The sequence below is a fragment of the Chenopodium quinoa genome, unplaced genomic scaffold (assembly GCF_001683475.1).
Source record: "Chenopodium quinoa cultivar QQ74 unplaced genomic scaffold, ASM168347v1, whole genome shotgun sequence".
Taxonomy (NCBI): Eukaryota; Viridiplantae; Streptophyta; class Magnoliopsida; order Caryophyllales; family Amaranthaceae; genus Chenopodium; species Chenopodium quinoa.
In genome coordinates, this window is record NW_018743099.1 from 1447069 (window position 1) to 1462950 (window position 15882).

General features: G+C 33.9%; 1 protein-coding gene across 2 annotated transcripts; it reads right to left on the reverse strand.

Moving 5' to 3' along the window:
* Positions 1 to 899: 899 nt before the first annotated feature.
* Positions 900 to 13129, reverse strand: LOC110731838. Of its 2 annotated transcripts, none has more exons than XM_021911729.1 (7): positions 12878 to 13129; positions 12729 to 12769; positions 12545 to 12608; positions 12207 to 12395; positions 10168 to 10239; positions 1693 to 1871; positions 900 to 1589 (listed from the first exon to the last, which is right to left on the reverse strand). In XM_021911729.1, the coding sequence occupies exons 1-7, from the start codon at positions 13031 to 13033 to the stop codon at positions 1472 to 1474; spliced, it is 819 nt and encodes a 272-aa protein (XP_021767421.1). In that variant the 5' UTR covers positions 13034 to 13129; the 3' UTR covers positions 900 to 1471. The 2 variants fall into 2 exon arrangements, with proteins under 2 accessions (XP_021767421.1, XP_021767422.1); XM_021911730.1 differs by having other exon boundaries at positions 12545 to 12613; positions 12878 to 12934.
* Between the last annotated feature and the right edge of the window lie 2753 nt (positions 13130 to 15882).

Genomic DNA, 15882 nt, shown 5'->3' on the forward strand with positions numbered 1-15882 from the left:
TGGTGGTTCCCTAGAACTACTACTACGGATAAGTCGACCTTTCCCCCTAGACCTAGATGATGGGTTGTTCGATGCCATAATTAACAATTAATTTTTTAATAAAAAGTGGTTAACTATAATAATAATAATTAATAACAACAATTTTAACAATAAAAATATCAATAATATTAATTAATAACAACTATAACAATAACAATAACAACAAAAATAAATAATAACAACAATTGTAACAATAATAATAATTAATAACAACAATTATAACAACAACAATAACAATTAACAACAATAATAATTAAACAAGATTATTCTAATAATAACAATAAAACAATAATAAATTTAAGATTAGTTTAGATCTTACAACCGTGCTTCAACGCTCCACTAATTACGATTACGAACTTTTTAAATTTTTTCCGATATTATGTAAATAATTAGAGAATTTAAGAGAATAATTAGAGAATTTAAGAAAATAAGGATTATTAGAGATTTAGAGAATATAAGAGATAAGAAGAAGAGATTGTGATTTTGTGATTTGGGAATGAAATGGAGATGAGTATTTATAGAATTTTTGGGGAGCAAATTGGCAAAAAACTAGCCGTTTTTTTGGCTTATTAAGGAGCTAGAATAAACGGTAACATTACCGTTGGCCCGCGGGCCATCACGGCGGGCCATGCCCGTGCTCGTGCCGGGCCGTGCCTGGGAATTCACCCTGTCCGTGGCACGGCCCGTGGCATGGGAGTTGAACTTCGTGCCGTGCCGTGCTTGAATTCGGGCCGTGCCGGGCGGCACGCGGGCCAACCCGGCCCGTGCCCAGGTTTATTAGTCATGTAAAACACCAGTAAATGCACGTTTCAAATATATATGCAAAAGCAAAAGCAAAGGCAGAGGGATAGTATAGAATATAACCAAAAAAAATTTCACCGTGTAGAAAGTGAAATGATTAGAGGCCACCGTTAGAATTAACAAAGGAATACAAAACACAATATGGCATGACTACACATTTTGTTTGTATATGTAATTAAAATGAAATGTACACATCCACACTAAAAAAAATTCAACCCCGTCACAGGGAATTCTTGGGGGTAAACTGACATTATAAATGAGGAATCTTCTCAAAATACAATAACCAAACCGAAGTGTAATATGAAACTCTTAATCCCTATAGAGCTCAAAGACCAAAAAGGGGTGTTTGTAGGTCGAAGTTAAGAACGAAATGAGAACCTCTAATGCGAGCTTGGTGGGTGCATCAAGCAAGCAAACAACATAACCCAAAGTAAAGAGGGGTATCTTTATAAGGGTGACTTGTGCTGTCAATCACCACTGGGAATTTACGGTTGACAGAGACAAAGATAACAAGTGATCAATGCTTCTTTTTACTAAAGAAGTCCCAGAAGTTTCTTTATTCATGTTATGTTCCAAAATTTTGACAGATGATCCACGTTAACAGCTGCTGACATTAAACGATTTTGACAGCTTACTTTTCTTCCAGTAGAAGAGAAGTGCTTGAAAGAAGTGATGATAACTCCTCTTCTGTTGCTGCTCCGTAACCCAGCCATCTTATTCTACCGAAACTATCTAGCAAGAACATGTACCTGTGAAAAGACATTTTTTGAAAAATATTAACAAAGTATTCAAGACTTGAGAGGTTAGATTACTGAACAAGGTAACTACTAAGAGAAGCCAAAGGTCCAATACCCAGTCAAAAGGTTCAATATCTTGAGCTCCTTTCTGATGTAATAGTGATCGCCAAAAGAATAGACTAACTGTCTTTGCAGAGCGCCTGAATTCTCAGCTGGATTTGATTTTTTCATCATTCGAAGCAAGAGCCATTTCACCGGATTTCGTGACAGTAACCATGAGTCCACAAATGATACCTGAGCAGTTAAAAAGTTCATCTTCAGTGAAAAGAAAATGAACAAAGAAATTGAAAGAATGTACATACATCTCCTTTAAATATTATAGCATATTGTCACTAGTCATCTCTCACACCAAGGATGGGCGTCATTAGGGTCACTAGGCAACAAGGCATAATCATGACTAGACCTTGTAATTGGGCGGGTCGGGTTAGGGTTGGTTGCGGGTCAGGGTCAAAGAGGGTCACATTTTATAGGGTCAATATAGGGCCGGGACAATGCGGGCCGCGGGTTGATAATGGGCGGGCCTACAAAATATCAATTAAAATAAATATTGGACAAAGTCATTATTAAATACATATGAATACAAATTAATCTATATAATTATTTTTACATTATGTATTTTCTTTATCAACTAAATTGGAAAAACATGTTGACCCTATATTGACCCTACCCAATAAGGGCCCTGTCCATTAATAGCCCTGTCCATTAAAAGCCTTATAAGCTTGGCCCTGACCCTATTATCATTGGGCTACCCTGTCCAATAACCACCTCTAATCATGACTAGGGGGCTTGCCCTTGATGCCTAGCAGCACACTTCTCCCTATAGAGCTTTATTTAGTAGTAGCCTTAAAATTCGTAAGTGAAAGTAACACAATAATGGGCTATTTAGGTCTTTCAAAAAAAAAAATTAATAATAATAATGGGCTATTTAGGGACCCAAACAAAGTCTAAATGGACCTAAATTTAGGGGTCCACTGTATTTTGGGCCAATGAAGACCATGGTGGTGTCGATAATCCGAGATGAGGTCCCAATGTACGACTTTTGGCGGTAGGTAGTCCGAAAAACCCGAGAAGCTTATAGAAGCTTATAGAAGGTTTCAGGCTATTCTACGAGGTTCTTTTGAAAACTATTCTAGAGTGGATGACTTTAGAATAATCAAGGAAAGATTGGTGCACATTAGAAGTCTTCTAAGTTCTATATATGTACATATCTCTTATACTCCCTCCGTCCCTTATTGATAGTCCCTTTTGGCCAATTTTAAGTCCCAAAATGATAGTCACATTTGTTTTTTTCAAATATCATTAATATTAATTTTTTACTAAAATTCCCTCCAATTTGCAACAATATTGGTGCAAATTTAACTTTCCCATGTAAATATTGTTTTTCCATGTACTTTTATTACTTTCTCTCTCTACTTTTTTGCACACCCAATATAAATTTACCTTTCCAGCGTACTTTTACTACTTCTTAGTTACGTTTCTTAATTCCCGTGATTTTTCCCCATAAGGGACTATCAATAAGGGATGGAGGGAGTAATATTTTAGAATGTTCCAGGGTTCTCCTTAGCATTCTAAGTAGGAAGGATGTAGAAACCTCCATGTATGTAGTTCCTAAGGAGGTAAGAACTCTCTAGATCCTTTTAGTCTACCCTCCATTTGAGGAGGATAGGAATTTTCTACATACTCCTTGTAAGTAGGATGGAGCCCTATAAATAGGGCTTTAAGGCTCATTTATACATTCCAGTTGAGAGTAAAAGCATTCCAAAAACACTTGTGGTCTCTTGCAACTCAATTTCTTTCCTACAAACATTTAGAGAGTATGAGGAAAACCAAGACACAAGGGGGTCAAGTGAGTGTTCGGGCATACTAGCAAGGGTGATAGCTTGTGTGCTTAATTGTCTACGACACTTAGTCGTAAATGTAGACTAAGGCACTAACCACTAAGGGAGAGTGCTTAGTTCAACCATAGGCACTAAGGGCAACCTATGTGAAGTAAAGAAACAGATCATCATCTAAGCTGGTATCATTTGAGGACAACTTTTCCTATGCATAACAAAAAACTATGCTTACACATTGTAAATAAAGAGACAAACCCACAATCTCTCCTCATATAACTACAGCCTTAATAATTATAAACTGTTGTTAAAAACAATCATATATCTTAAGTCGCCATTCAAGGGTCATTCCATCATAACCAATTAAAAATTTCTTCAATAAACATCATCATAATCTAAAAATTAAAGAAATTAAGGTCTCTACCCTCACTCTAATTAAATTACCCTTTGAATTCGGAATAGATATATGACTTTCAACAAGTTTACTCGAAAATCTCAATTAAAAAACATCAATTGTACACCATCATAAGATACCTAATCAATTATTTATAACCTAAGATTTTGATTAACTGATTGAATAAGAATTCAATCATACTTGCTGAGAATGATTCTTTATGACGCAAATTATCAACAATCCCATTTTTTATTAGGTGAATGAACTCGAACACTCTAATTTTTTCTTAAGGATGAAAGGGATCAAAAACTTGTAATTGAAATATCATCATCTGTCCAAGAAAAATATATTCGATCCCAACATTCAATTCACGATATCTAACAAAATCCAACCATTCTACATCAAGAAAATCATTGATAATCTTCCATGGTTGCTTCCCTTCTTTCATTCGTCAATCGAAATACATAAAATTCTCTCGTTTGTAAATCTATAGCATTAAAAAAAAAAAAGACTTTCATATTATATATAATTCTTTCGTTTGTAAATGTATGGCAATAAAAAAAATAGTAACTTTCATATTTTTCATCAACTAGACCAAAAGGGGCATTAAAAAAGTACGATTCACTACGCTCATCAGTTGTCCACTCTAAAACCGTACACTGAACATCTCAACTCTCATTGAAATGCCACTAATGTCCCCAAATATACTCTAACATCGCACACTGAACATCTCAACTCACATTGAAATGCCACTAATGTTTCCAAATAAAGTTTTCAAACACCATAACACAGCCATAACAAGCTTGACCTCAATAAGTTATATCCATATACCCTCAAATCATTATATGAGAAGAAGCTATGTTCATTTAAGTGGGAGCTTAGCATGTCAAGTGATAACTTGCCTCATGTGTAAAACTAGACTCAAGAAGGGCAATTGAACCTGCCAAAAGAATTGAATTTTCCATGTTCAATACTAGTTGATTACAAGATATGATGGTAATAAACTAGCCTAGATTCTATAATGAGAAGGAGGTTAGAAAATTAATGAGTGAAATTATTGTTATGACAATTTGCCCTATGATCTTCTTTGTTCTACCCATTTAAAATCTTTTTGTGAGATTTTTTTTTTTTTCTGTAAAAAAAAGGTCAAAGTGGGAAGAACAAAAAGGGTATGAGGTAGTACGTGTGATTATTGAATGAACTTTGTTTTGTTAGGTAAAAGAATCAAAAAATTATTGAGTGAATCTAATTTTGTTAAAACATTGTAGTAGGGAGTGTCCGGCCAAATCAAAGGACTGGGATTGTATATTAATAATCAATTCTCCTTGTAGACACCTAAAAATGTCTCCCCAAAACCAAACCCGATGATGAATAACCTTTCACCGCCATTATTGGTCGGGTTGAGTATTTAACCTTTGGAGTGCTTAAATCCATATTCATTCCCAATACATTTCATAAATCAACTCAATTCCTATCTCATTTCCCTAAACCATAACTTACTTTCCACTTTTCATGTCTACATCATTAAATCGAGAGAAACTGAGTTTGTGGACCTATAATTTTGATCCAATTATTATTTGGTTGGATAGGCCTTGAAATAAGCTTTCCAACAATATATCATAAGCCCAATTCCGTTTTAAAACGAAGAAGATATGAGCAAAATACTAAACTTGGCCCAAAACCGACACCCTTTCACTAAAACGGTCATATCTTTAAAATCTAAAAATGATTTTGACCTGATTCCAACGAGGTTTGAAAGTAGACTTGATAATCTTTCCAATGAAATATTATATGCCTTATTCCGAGTTACGGATCAAAAGTTATCGTAGTTTTAAAAACGCGTAAAAAACTGGAATTACCGCGCAGCAGCTAAAATGCCGCGACTCGGCAAAAGCTGACTTGGCACGGTGCATATTGTCGTGACACAGTATTCTACACCGTGACACGGTGCTTTTTTCATGTACTTTCCGCGTTCCCTCACCTGTTTATTAACCTGGACACATATCGGGAAAAACTGTACACTGTGACATGGTGCCACGTGTCGCGCCACGGTAGATTTTGCCGTGTAAAGGCATTTTCTACTGTGTCACAGTACATGTACCGTGTCACGGGATTTTCCCATGTTTTCTTCGCGTAAACCCTGCACGCGTTTTATCAATTTAAGGCAGCTATTGCACCGCGAAGCGGTATTATATACCGTGTCACGACACGTATTTCCGTGTCGCGGCAACCTTTGTCATGTCACGACGCCCCAAAACTAGGGTTTTATCTTTTTAGGGTTCCGTGTATTCCCTCTACTCATTTTCTCTATAAATACCCCCCTTCCTTTCTACAGTTCGGACCACCAAAAATCATTCTCTCTCCCTCTACACCAACAATCGTTCTCTTCTCTCTTTCTCTCTTGCGTTAGCCTAAACCCTAGCTACTTTATTCTTCCATAATACTTCCCCTAAGCACTCCAAGGAGTCCATACAACACCCGAGGTTTCGTCCTTAAATCAAGGCGTAAAAGGTATAATTAACTGAGGGTTTGGAACAAATCAACTCTACTTTTTAATTTAATTGTTTCAATTTGATTTATATTTTTATTGGAGTTACTAACAATTTATTCATGATGTAGCAATTTAAAGGAGCGGGTGGAATGTGAGTTTTTAATTTAATTACTTATTTAATTTTAATATTGCTAGTATCATGATTAGGTTTATTATTATTATTATTTGATATGACTAACAATTTATTGTTGAATTGCTTCCAATATTAATGTTGATTTTATTATATTTTTTATGATCACCATATTGCATGTTGGACTATGGCATCCTGCAGTCTTTGATTATTAAAATCATTTTTTGTTTCTGAAGGTATATTTTGTAAAACCGAAGGTTGCATATCTAATCGCAAATCAAATACTTCTTTTTGAGTGGTCAAAGAATTAATAGTACTAGGTTTACTAGAGGTAACACAAATTATTTAAAGTCAATCCATTAGGTCTGACGACCTAAGAATTATTCTTCCATAATACTTCCCCTAAGCACTCCAAGAAGTTCATACAACACCCGAGGTTTCGTCCTTAAATCAAGGCGTAAAAAGTATAATTAACTTAGGATTTGGACCAAATCAACTCTACTTTTTAATTTAATTGTTTCAATTTGATTTATATTTTTATTGAAGTTACTAACAATTTATTCATGATGTAATAATTTAAAGGAGCGCGTGGAATGTGAGTAATTAATTTAATTCCTTATTTAATTTTAATATTGCTAGTATCATGATTAGGTTTATTATTATTATTTGATTTGACTAACAATTTATTGTTGAATTGCTTCCAATATTAATGTTGATTTTATTATTATTTTTATGATCACCATATTGCATGAGTTAAAGGGAATATGTAATTGAAAATCACGACTAATAAGATAATTTGGACAACCGGTTTAGATTCCTTTTTAATGTTGTTATTAAATCAAGTGATCACAATATTATAGAATTATATGTTGCATTAATATTCAACCAATTTAGCATAATGATAATTTGGAGCAAATTGAATCTTTGTTTGCATGTCTTTGAGATCGCAGGAATCACTTTTCACTATAAGAATCGAGTAGAGGCCAATCCGGACGAATGCGACTCCATGACTCACTTCGTACCATCATCCCCGATCCTCCTTTTGTGGTTCCGAACCAAATGGAGTTAGTAATCTCATGGATTATGAATGGGGTGTAACCTTCACAGGTCAATCGTTGTTGCCTTTCGTTGTCCCTTAATCGTGGTTGCCTTAATAGATCCGTGAACGGTTTACAAGTTCCTTAAAAACTTATTGGCAGCTTTCTACTTTGCTTTGTCCATAATCGTATATGTCAATTCCCACTTCCTATGAGTGTCAAGCATATTCACACATGCTTTAACGTAGGCACACTTCGAACAACGCCTACATTCCCAAATTCCTTTATCCTCATTTTTATTTTCAGATTTCGGTTTTAATACACGTTATCTATTATATACTGTGATTCCATCCATATATCATCGCTCGTTACTAGTAGTTAACTCTATTATGTTGTTTTGAATTCAGCTTTTTCACTTAGTGACAAGCCAACTAAATACAAAAAATCAAAATAAATTCCTAATCAATTGGTTCATGGTGCATGCTTTGCCATTTTTGCAACACAAAGTAGGAGCATGACTTCAGCTGCCCTCACTGACTAGTGAGCTTGAATATTCAAAATTTAACCTTACCTGTTAAAGGGGTAGCCTCAAGCAATAGCTAGCCATCCAAATTTTCATGGATCTCAGAGAATTAGTAAAATTGACTATTATTTGTGTAGGAAAGGCCTAAAGGCAAAAAGCTATATGTTCAAGTTAGAGAAGCTTGTGCTCGTCTATCCTCCTTTCATTTACAGTAAAACCCAAAGAAGAAAACTAAAATGAGGATTGGCCTTCAGACTTCAGTGAGATCCCTGGCCATTTCATTCTATGACTACTACTGTCGCCATTTACAACTGAACCAATTTGACTAAAAAAGGTAAAGGGCAAAAACGCAACCAATTTGCTCTTCCAGCCATACTCATCCCCATCAAAGAGTTGCTCAAAGCATCCACATAAAACAAATCATACTGTCAATACTGGACAAGTTAAGCTTTTAATTACTGGGGATGACGAGTCACCGAGTTTCAAACTGCAGTTTCTCCAGGAAAACTACCCCCTCAAGTGATCAATAAATTGCGGACATAGCAGCACCATCATAAACCTACAGGCAACACGCTGCACAAAAATCCCAACTACTATAGCTAAACCCAAGAGTAAGTAGTTGCTAGATACGAGTACCAGGAAAATTCTTCTGAATCTATACAAAACCCACCATTCCATACTGCACATAGTTCTCTAGAACTTTCATTCTCTATTAGGAGTAATTAACATGTTATATACTACTGGCCACCAATACACAGGCATAAAACTAGAAAGATTTAATCTAGATGTAGCTTCTCATTACATTTTGCATTAGTAATATTCTGTAGAGGGGGAGCTGGAACCACTCATCAGAGATGATTCTGCAGGTTATTCTTTTTTAGTTACTCCAAACCTCATGAATTGACTAGGATCAGCCCTCAAAATAGTAAAAGCTACTAGCACTAGTCATACCAGTATTGCAAAAAGTTAAAAGCTCTGAAATGACATCAAATCCTTAAAAATTTAAATCAAAGATCAGCTAAGCTGCCAGGAAATTTAGGTGATTGTGCCAAGACCTCTTTTGGAAGGAAAAAGTTTAGAAATAAAAATTTCTAAAATGAAGTTCAACTCTATAGTCACTAGACCTTAGAAATTAAAGCTGCATTCAAATGTCTAGCCTACTGCCCAGCAACAATGTCTATGCAAAGGATTTTTAGCTACAACCCACTAAATATGATCATTTTGATTCATACAGTAACTATTAATTTGTTGAGCAGAAAGTGCATTAGAGCTTTAAATAACTTAGTTGGAATGCTGCAAGGATGAAAACACGAATAGATACAAAGTATGTAATAGACTTCACCTTTTGCACAAATTATAGGGATTAAATTCAATGCTGAACATCCCACATAAAATTAAATACGTAGATGCAAAAGGCTAGAGAATTTCAGTTGAAAGATACATAACATAGATGATAATATGACCTGTGAATTGGAAGAAGTAATGCTAGGATGGTTGAACTTTGTTATCAATTAGACAAAGTCATCCAGGCAGGTTAATACAAGAATGCACTTAAAATAATATAAACATATTAATTTTATGTTAAACACATTTCATATTATCAATAGGTCAAATAAATAAAAATAAGCATATACATAATTTAGGGAGGAAGCCCCCAGAGCATACCTAAGCCACATAACACAATGCATGGATTTGTTCATATTTCTTATTGAGCCATCAAAGATTAGAATTATACCATATGCATTTAAAACACGTATGAAAGCATCAGCTACTAAAAACTCAACCTATGTTACTCGGACTCTTTCATTTACCTCACGTGTCCGTGTCGACACGACGTGTCCGTGTCGACACGACTCGTGTCGGACACCGACACCGACACTTGGACACTTCATTTTTAACTAAAAACACAACTTTTTTCAAGAAAATGGTCGAGTCTGATGCTTGGACACCCGTGTCTAATTTGACACTTCATCCAAGTCCAAGTAACATAGAAGTCAACTGCACAACACAGCTTACTAAAGAAATCATAGAACCTATGGGCTGTGGTTAACCTTGTGCACATAGGGGATGCAAAAGGCCAATCCACTATCTAATCCTAAGATACATTTTAAAGCATAATGTACCTCGTAAAGGTGGATATTCTTGGAATCACTGAAAGCATTCAGAAATGGTTTGCTCCAAGTATCGTTCATTGCCTGTAAATGAACATGGAAAAGTCAGACCAAAGAGCTACTGCAAAAGCACATGTCACCTTAATAATCTTTAAAAAAAAAAATGCCCTAGGGCAGTAGGGCCCAAGATCCAGATTTGCACAAAATTAAAGATATTAAGCATTTTGTATTTTAGGATATCACAGCTGTTTAGTCAACACTTTACACACTGGACCAAGAGAGCAATGCAATTGAAAAAAGCAAGACATTGAAAAACAGATTCCCAAATGAAAAATAACCGACCATTCTTCTTACAGCTAAACCAAATCTCCTGATACTACACATATTAGCAATGGCTGCGTGTAAGTGCTCAACCATAAATAACGTTCAAAAGGACAATATTGATGCAGCAAGAACACAAGCTTACATTTATATAAACAGACTCAACAACCTCAAACATTCAGATCAAGTGGACAGCCCGGAGAAAAATGGACAAAGTGATACGTCTGGAAAGGGCCAAAAGTCTGGGCAAAGCCTGCCATATCAAATGACCCACCAGAAATCCTCTCATGCTAATATGTCGCTTGAAGGCTGAATTTGCAGGATGGTAATGTTGTTCAGAAAAGAGATAGGGAGCTTCAATTGGAACCCTCACCAAAGATTTGAAGGGAGGTAGACTTGCTGCTAATAAAAAGGGTTTGACTTATATTGTTTCTATGATTGAGGATTCAAAATCCAGTGGCTCAATCGCACGAAGATGAGGTTATAAGTAAATCTGAGAAATAACATGCTACTCTTAAATCTCGTGTTGTGTGTGAGACTGACAATTATAAATCTAGGAAAACCTATTGATGCAATATGGAATCTTATCACGACCTACCATACTTCAACATGAAGATACTGCATTGTGAAATTAAGGACAATTGAGGATAGAAATGTCCTCTAATCTGAGCCACACATCATGAATGATCTTGCCATCATCCTTAAACACTGGATTTCAAATATTGATATTAACAGCTAAATCTCTACAAGTCATACCCCTATGGGTCATATTTCCTGGTCTTCTTAATTGTCGAAGTGAAAGATCATTGAACAGGGATGGGAGTGCTACAAGAGTTCCATTACATGCCGAAGTATACATCAAAAATTTCATTTGCCAGTCAACTCAGTGTAAATTTAATATAGCAAATTAGCAATGGCTAGAGATGGTAGTGGTTGAGAATCTAAACGAAGTAATATCTGATCAGATGATAGCCTATGATTGAAACAACCTAATAGTTTAAAAAAGTCAAGCTGTTGGCCATGATAATAAAAATAAATAAATCAATAATAAAAAGAATGTCGCTTGAAATGCCACGCCTAGACCCAAAAGTTGGGAGGGTGATATCTGGGTCACCGAGCAAGTGCAACGGCTACAAGAGATCACTCAGGAGAAATTCCTACCTAATACTTCATACTTCGTCACCACCAGGGAATATTCAGAAAGCAGAGCTTCTTCTGGTGTGATAATTCCTAGAGTAGTAATGCAGCCACCAGGTCCTTATAAGAGTTGGATTGTAGCCCGTAGATGTGAGAGTGAATGTGAAATCCTTCCTAAAAAATGGATAGAGGGTGAAGCCTAATGCAATTCACAGGTAAGGACATTTTTGGCATGAAGATTAGGAAAACACAAAAGAGTTGCTGGCGGATATATGATACATTAATCTCTTCAATTCTTCATTATGGTATAATACAAATTAATTTGGACGAAACAGAAGGATCGATAAGACAGCAACACTAAAAATCCAAAAGGCTGAATCACTTCAGAGAAATAGTAATTGACAAGGTAAGCCAATTTTAATAACCATGCCTACCTAATCTTTGAAATGCAAACAAGTATTCAGCAATTTGATCTTCATAAACTATAACTTCAATCCCCAATTTCAACAACTTCGGAAAAAATCATAATCCTCGAGACAATTAACATATAAGGCATATATGAAGAGGTAGCATAGGACAGTTCAAATACAAACCTGAGAACTAGCACGAAACGACAGACAAAGTAAAGTTGCTTTAGGAAGATCCACATTGTCGCGATCAACCACATTGCCATCTGACCCAATTGGGAGCTTAAAACTTTTACCATCTGAATAACTAACATCCACTGATGGAAACTTTGCAGCTACAGCAGCAGGGATTAGAGTCTTACTTGCCATAGCAATCTAACCAGAATAACACAAGTCGAAATACATCAAATTACCAAAAACCCAATTTGCATATTGACTAAAACAAGCAAAGTAACACCAAATTTCAACAATTTTTCACAGAAATAAATTGAAAAATCCTTTAAACTAACAACTTAAAAGATTACCTTGCCACCATTTTTTTTGAGATCAGACATATCAGCAAAATATCCCCTACTCATCTCATCTTTACTGTCCTAAATTTAAACAAAAATTAACACACATCAAAATGCATAAATATCAAAATTTTGAAACCCAACAAAATACTCGTAAAAAAAAAAAAAACACAGTTGACAAATCATGAATACATACAGTCGAGCACGTTCTTTCTCAATTGCATCTTTGTTACCCATCTGAAATTACATATTAACATCAATAATCATTCACAAAATACCAAAAAAAAATTCAAAATAAAATCAAAATTGAACAAGATTCAATAGGACATTTATAGTAAGAGAAACCTGGTAGAAATCGAGAAAGCGGACAGAGGTAGAGTTTGAAGGATTGGGAAATGGGGAAAATGCGAAAGAATCATGATTTGCAAATTGTTTCCGAGAGCTTAGAATTGATCGTCTTACAGTGGCTGCTTGGTCTGTAAAACGTCTCATTCTCCACATTTTTCTGTCTCACTATCGAGCACGGTGACCACTGAGCACAGAGTTTGTTGATGATGGGGCACTTCAGATACCCTGTGCGGGACGGGTTGTATTTGTGTTTGATAGGGATCTTTTAGACCGCTAAATGTTATGCTCCGCGCTACTCTGCTTTGCTTACAAATAATATATTGAATTATTATAATAATAATTAATATTTAATAATAATAATAAATAAATAAATAATATTTAATAATAATTAATTAATATTTAATAATAATATTATTAAAAATTAATATTTAATAATAACAACAATAAATAATTAATATTTAATTATAATAATATTATTAAAAATTAATATTTAATAATAATAATAATAATAAATCATATTTAATAACAATAATATTATTAAAAATTAATATTTAATAAAAAATAATAAATATAACTATTTAATACTACCTCTGTTTCATATTATTTGCAATGATTTGACATAAAGTAGAGAGGAAAAATGTTTAATCGTTGCAAATAATATGTAACGGAGGTAGTAATTAAATTAATAATTAATATTGAATTATAATTATAATAAATAACTAATAATTATAAATAATAATAAATATTTAATAATAATAAATAAATAAATAATAATAGAAAAAAATAATGGTAATAATAATTTCTCAAAAAAATTAATAATTACAATAATAGTAATAATAATACTTATTATTAAAAAAATTAATAATAATAATAACTGATTTTTTATAATATAAATAAATATTTAAAGATAATAAATAATATTTAAATATAATACTAATTATTCATTTTTAATATTAATAATAAAAATAATTATTATTAATTTTTAGTAATAATAATTATAATAATAATTAATATCTAATAATTATAATAATAATGCGATAATATTAAGAGTAGTAAAATAGTAGTAATAGTAATAATGATGATGATGATGATGATGATGATGATGATGATGATGATAATAATAATAATAATAATAATAATAATAATGATGAAATCTGCTCTGTTCTGCCCAAAAGCTCAAAAGAGCATTGCCTTAATTAGAGATGTCAATGGGCGGGGCAGGGCGGGGCGAGACAGGGCGGGGCAGATGTTTGGCCTTCCCATCCCATCCTCACCAAAAATTTTCATCCCCATCCCGCGGCGGGTTCAAAATTCATCCCCATCCCCGCCCCGACGGGTACATTTTCAAAACCATCCCCGCCCCACCCCACCCCCCACTTAGATATCCATCCCCACCTAAGACCCGCCTAATCCCCACCTCCCAATACACAATTCAACATAATTAATATAGATTACAAGAAAAAATTTATTGTTAATATTACACACTCTTTTCTTTTTTTTTTTATTTTTTTTTTTGAAGAAGTATTACACGCTCTTTTAGTTATAATATTAGTGTATTACTATTATTATATCTACTATTTTAATTTATATTTTTTTTTATAAAATAGTATTAAAAATATATAATTTTGTTTTTAAAAATATATAGATCGATGTGGGTGTGAGGTGGGGGTGAGGTGGGTACGAAGTGGGGCGGGGCGGGGCGAGGATGGGGCGGGTACAATGTAAAATCCACCCCCGCCCCATCACCCATGGCGGGTATAATTTTTATCCCCATCCCCGCCCCACCACCCGCCAAACCAAGACCCATCCACACACAATTGGGTCGGGGATGGGACGGGTCTCCTACTTGCCCCGCCCCACTAACATCCCTAATCTTAATCGAGCGAGTCGATTATGAGCAGAGTTGTTCGCCTCGTACTCGTTAAGTTTAAATTCGAGTCGATCACGATTTGGCAATTTGCTCATTTAAATATTTAGGTTATTAGGTCTGTCAAATATTTGTTGATTATATATTTTTCTTTTTATATAAAATTTTCCTGAGTATTATTTTAAATTTTATTAAATGTTAAATGTAATTTTTGTTTTTAAAGATAGAAGAATAGAAAAATACAAGCATACACCACAATTCTAATAATTTTTAAGAAGTTATTTATATATATTTAACAAACAAAGTTTGATAAAACATACACATCAAATATATAAAAATTATATTGTCATAATCTATAAACTAGGTGAAACCCCGTGCAATGCACGGATATTGACTAATTATAATAAAAATATAATTAGATATTAAAAAACTAAATCGATTGATCACTATTAAACTATATGAAATACAGTTCTTATTAAAATTGAAATGCAGTTCGTATTAAAACAATAAAAACATGAGAGAGAAAATATTTAACTATGTGGTAGTTATAATGTGCAAGTCGATAGTTTAGGAAGTTTACTTTAGATTTTATATAAAATAAAAGTCATAATCTAAATGCAATCCTTTTTTTAATGTAATAATATTTTTTTTAGAAAGTAATTTTGGTGGAAATTTTTTAAATAACACATTGACAAGTGTCCTTTTAGATTCGCTTTTAGTAGTATGTAATGTAATAATAAAAGTCATAATCTAAATGCAATCTTTTTTTTAATGTAATAATATTTTTTTTAGAAAGTAATTTTGGCGGGAATTTTTTAAATAACACATTGACAAGTGTCCTTTTAGATTCGCTTTTAATAGTATGTAATTGATAGACAAAGAAAAAAAAATGGATTTTTTAGCTTTTAGGCTGCCAAAACTCGAGAATTTTTTCAGGCGGGGCTTGATTTGATCAGGTCTAGTGGCCTTATAAGTAAACACTTATTTGTAAATGCCTTTTAATATACATCAAAAATAATTAATCAATTTTTTTTTTTTGTGTTCCACCCGGTTCACTCTTTAGGCTAATCCGGATTCGGGGATTAGTTTTGGGTGGTTAGGTTCCAGTCCCCTCCCAATTGTTGTTGCGGGGGAT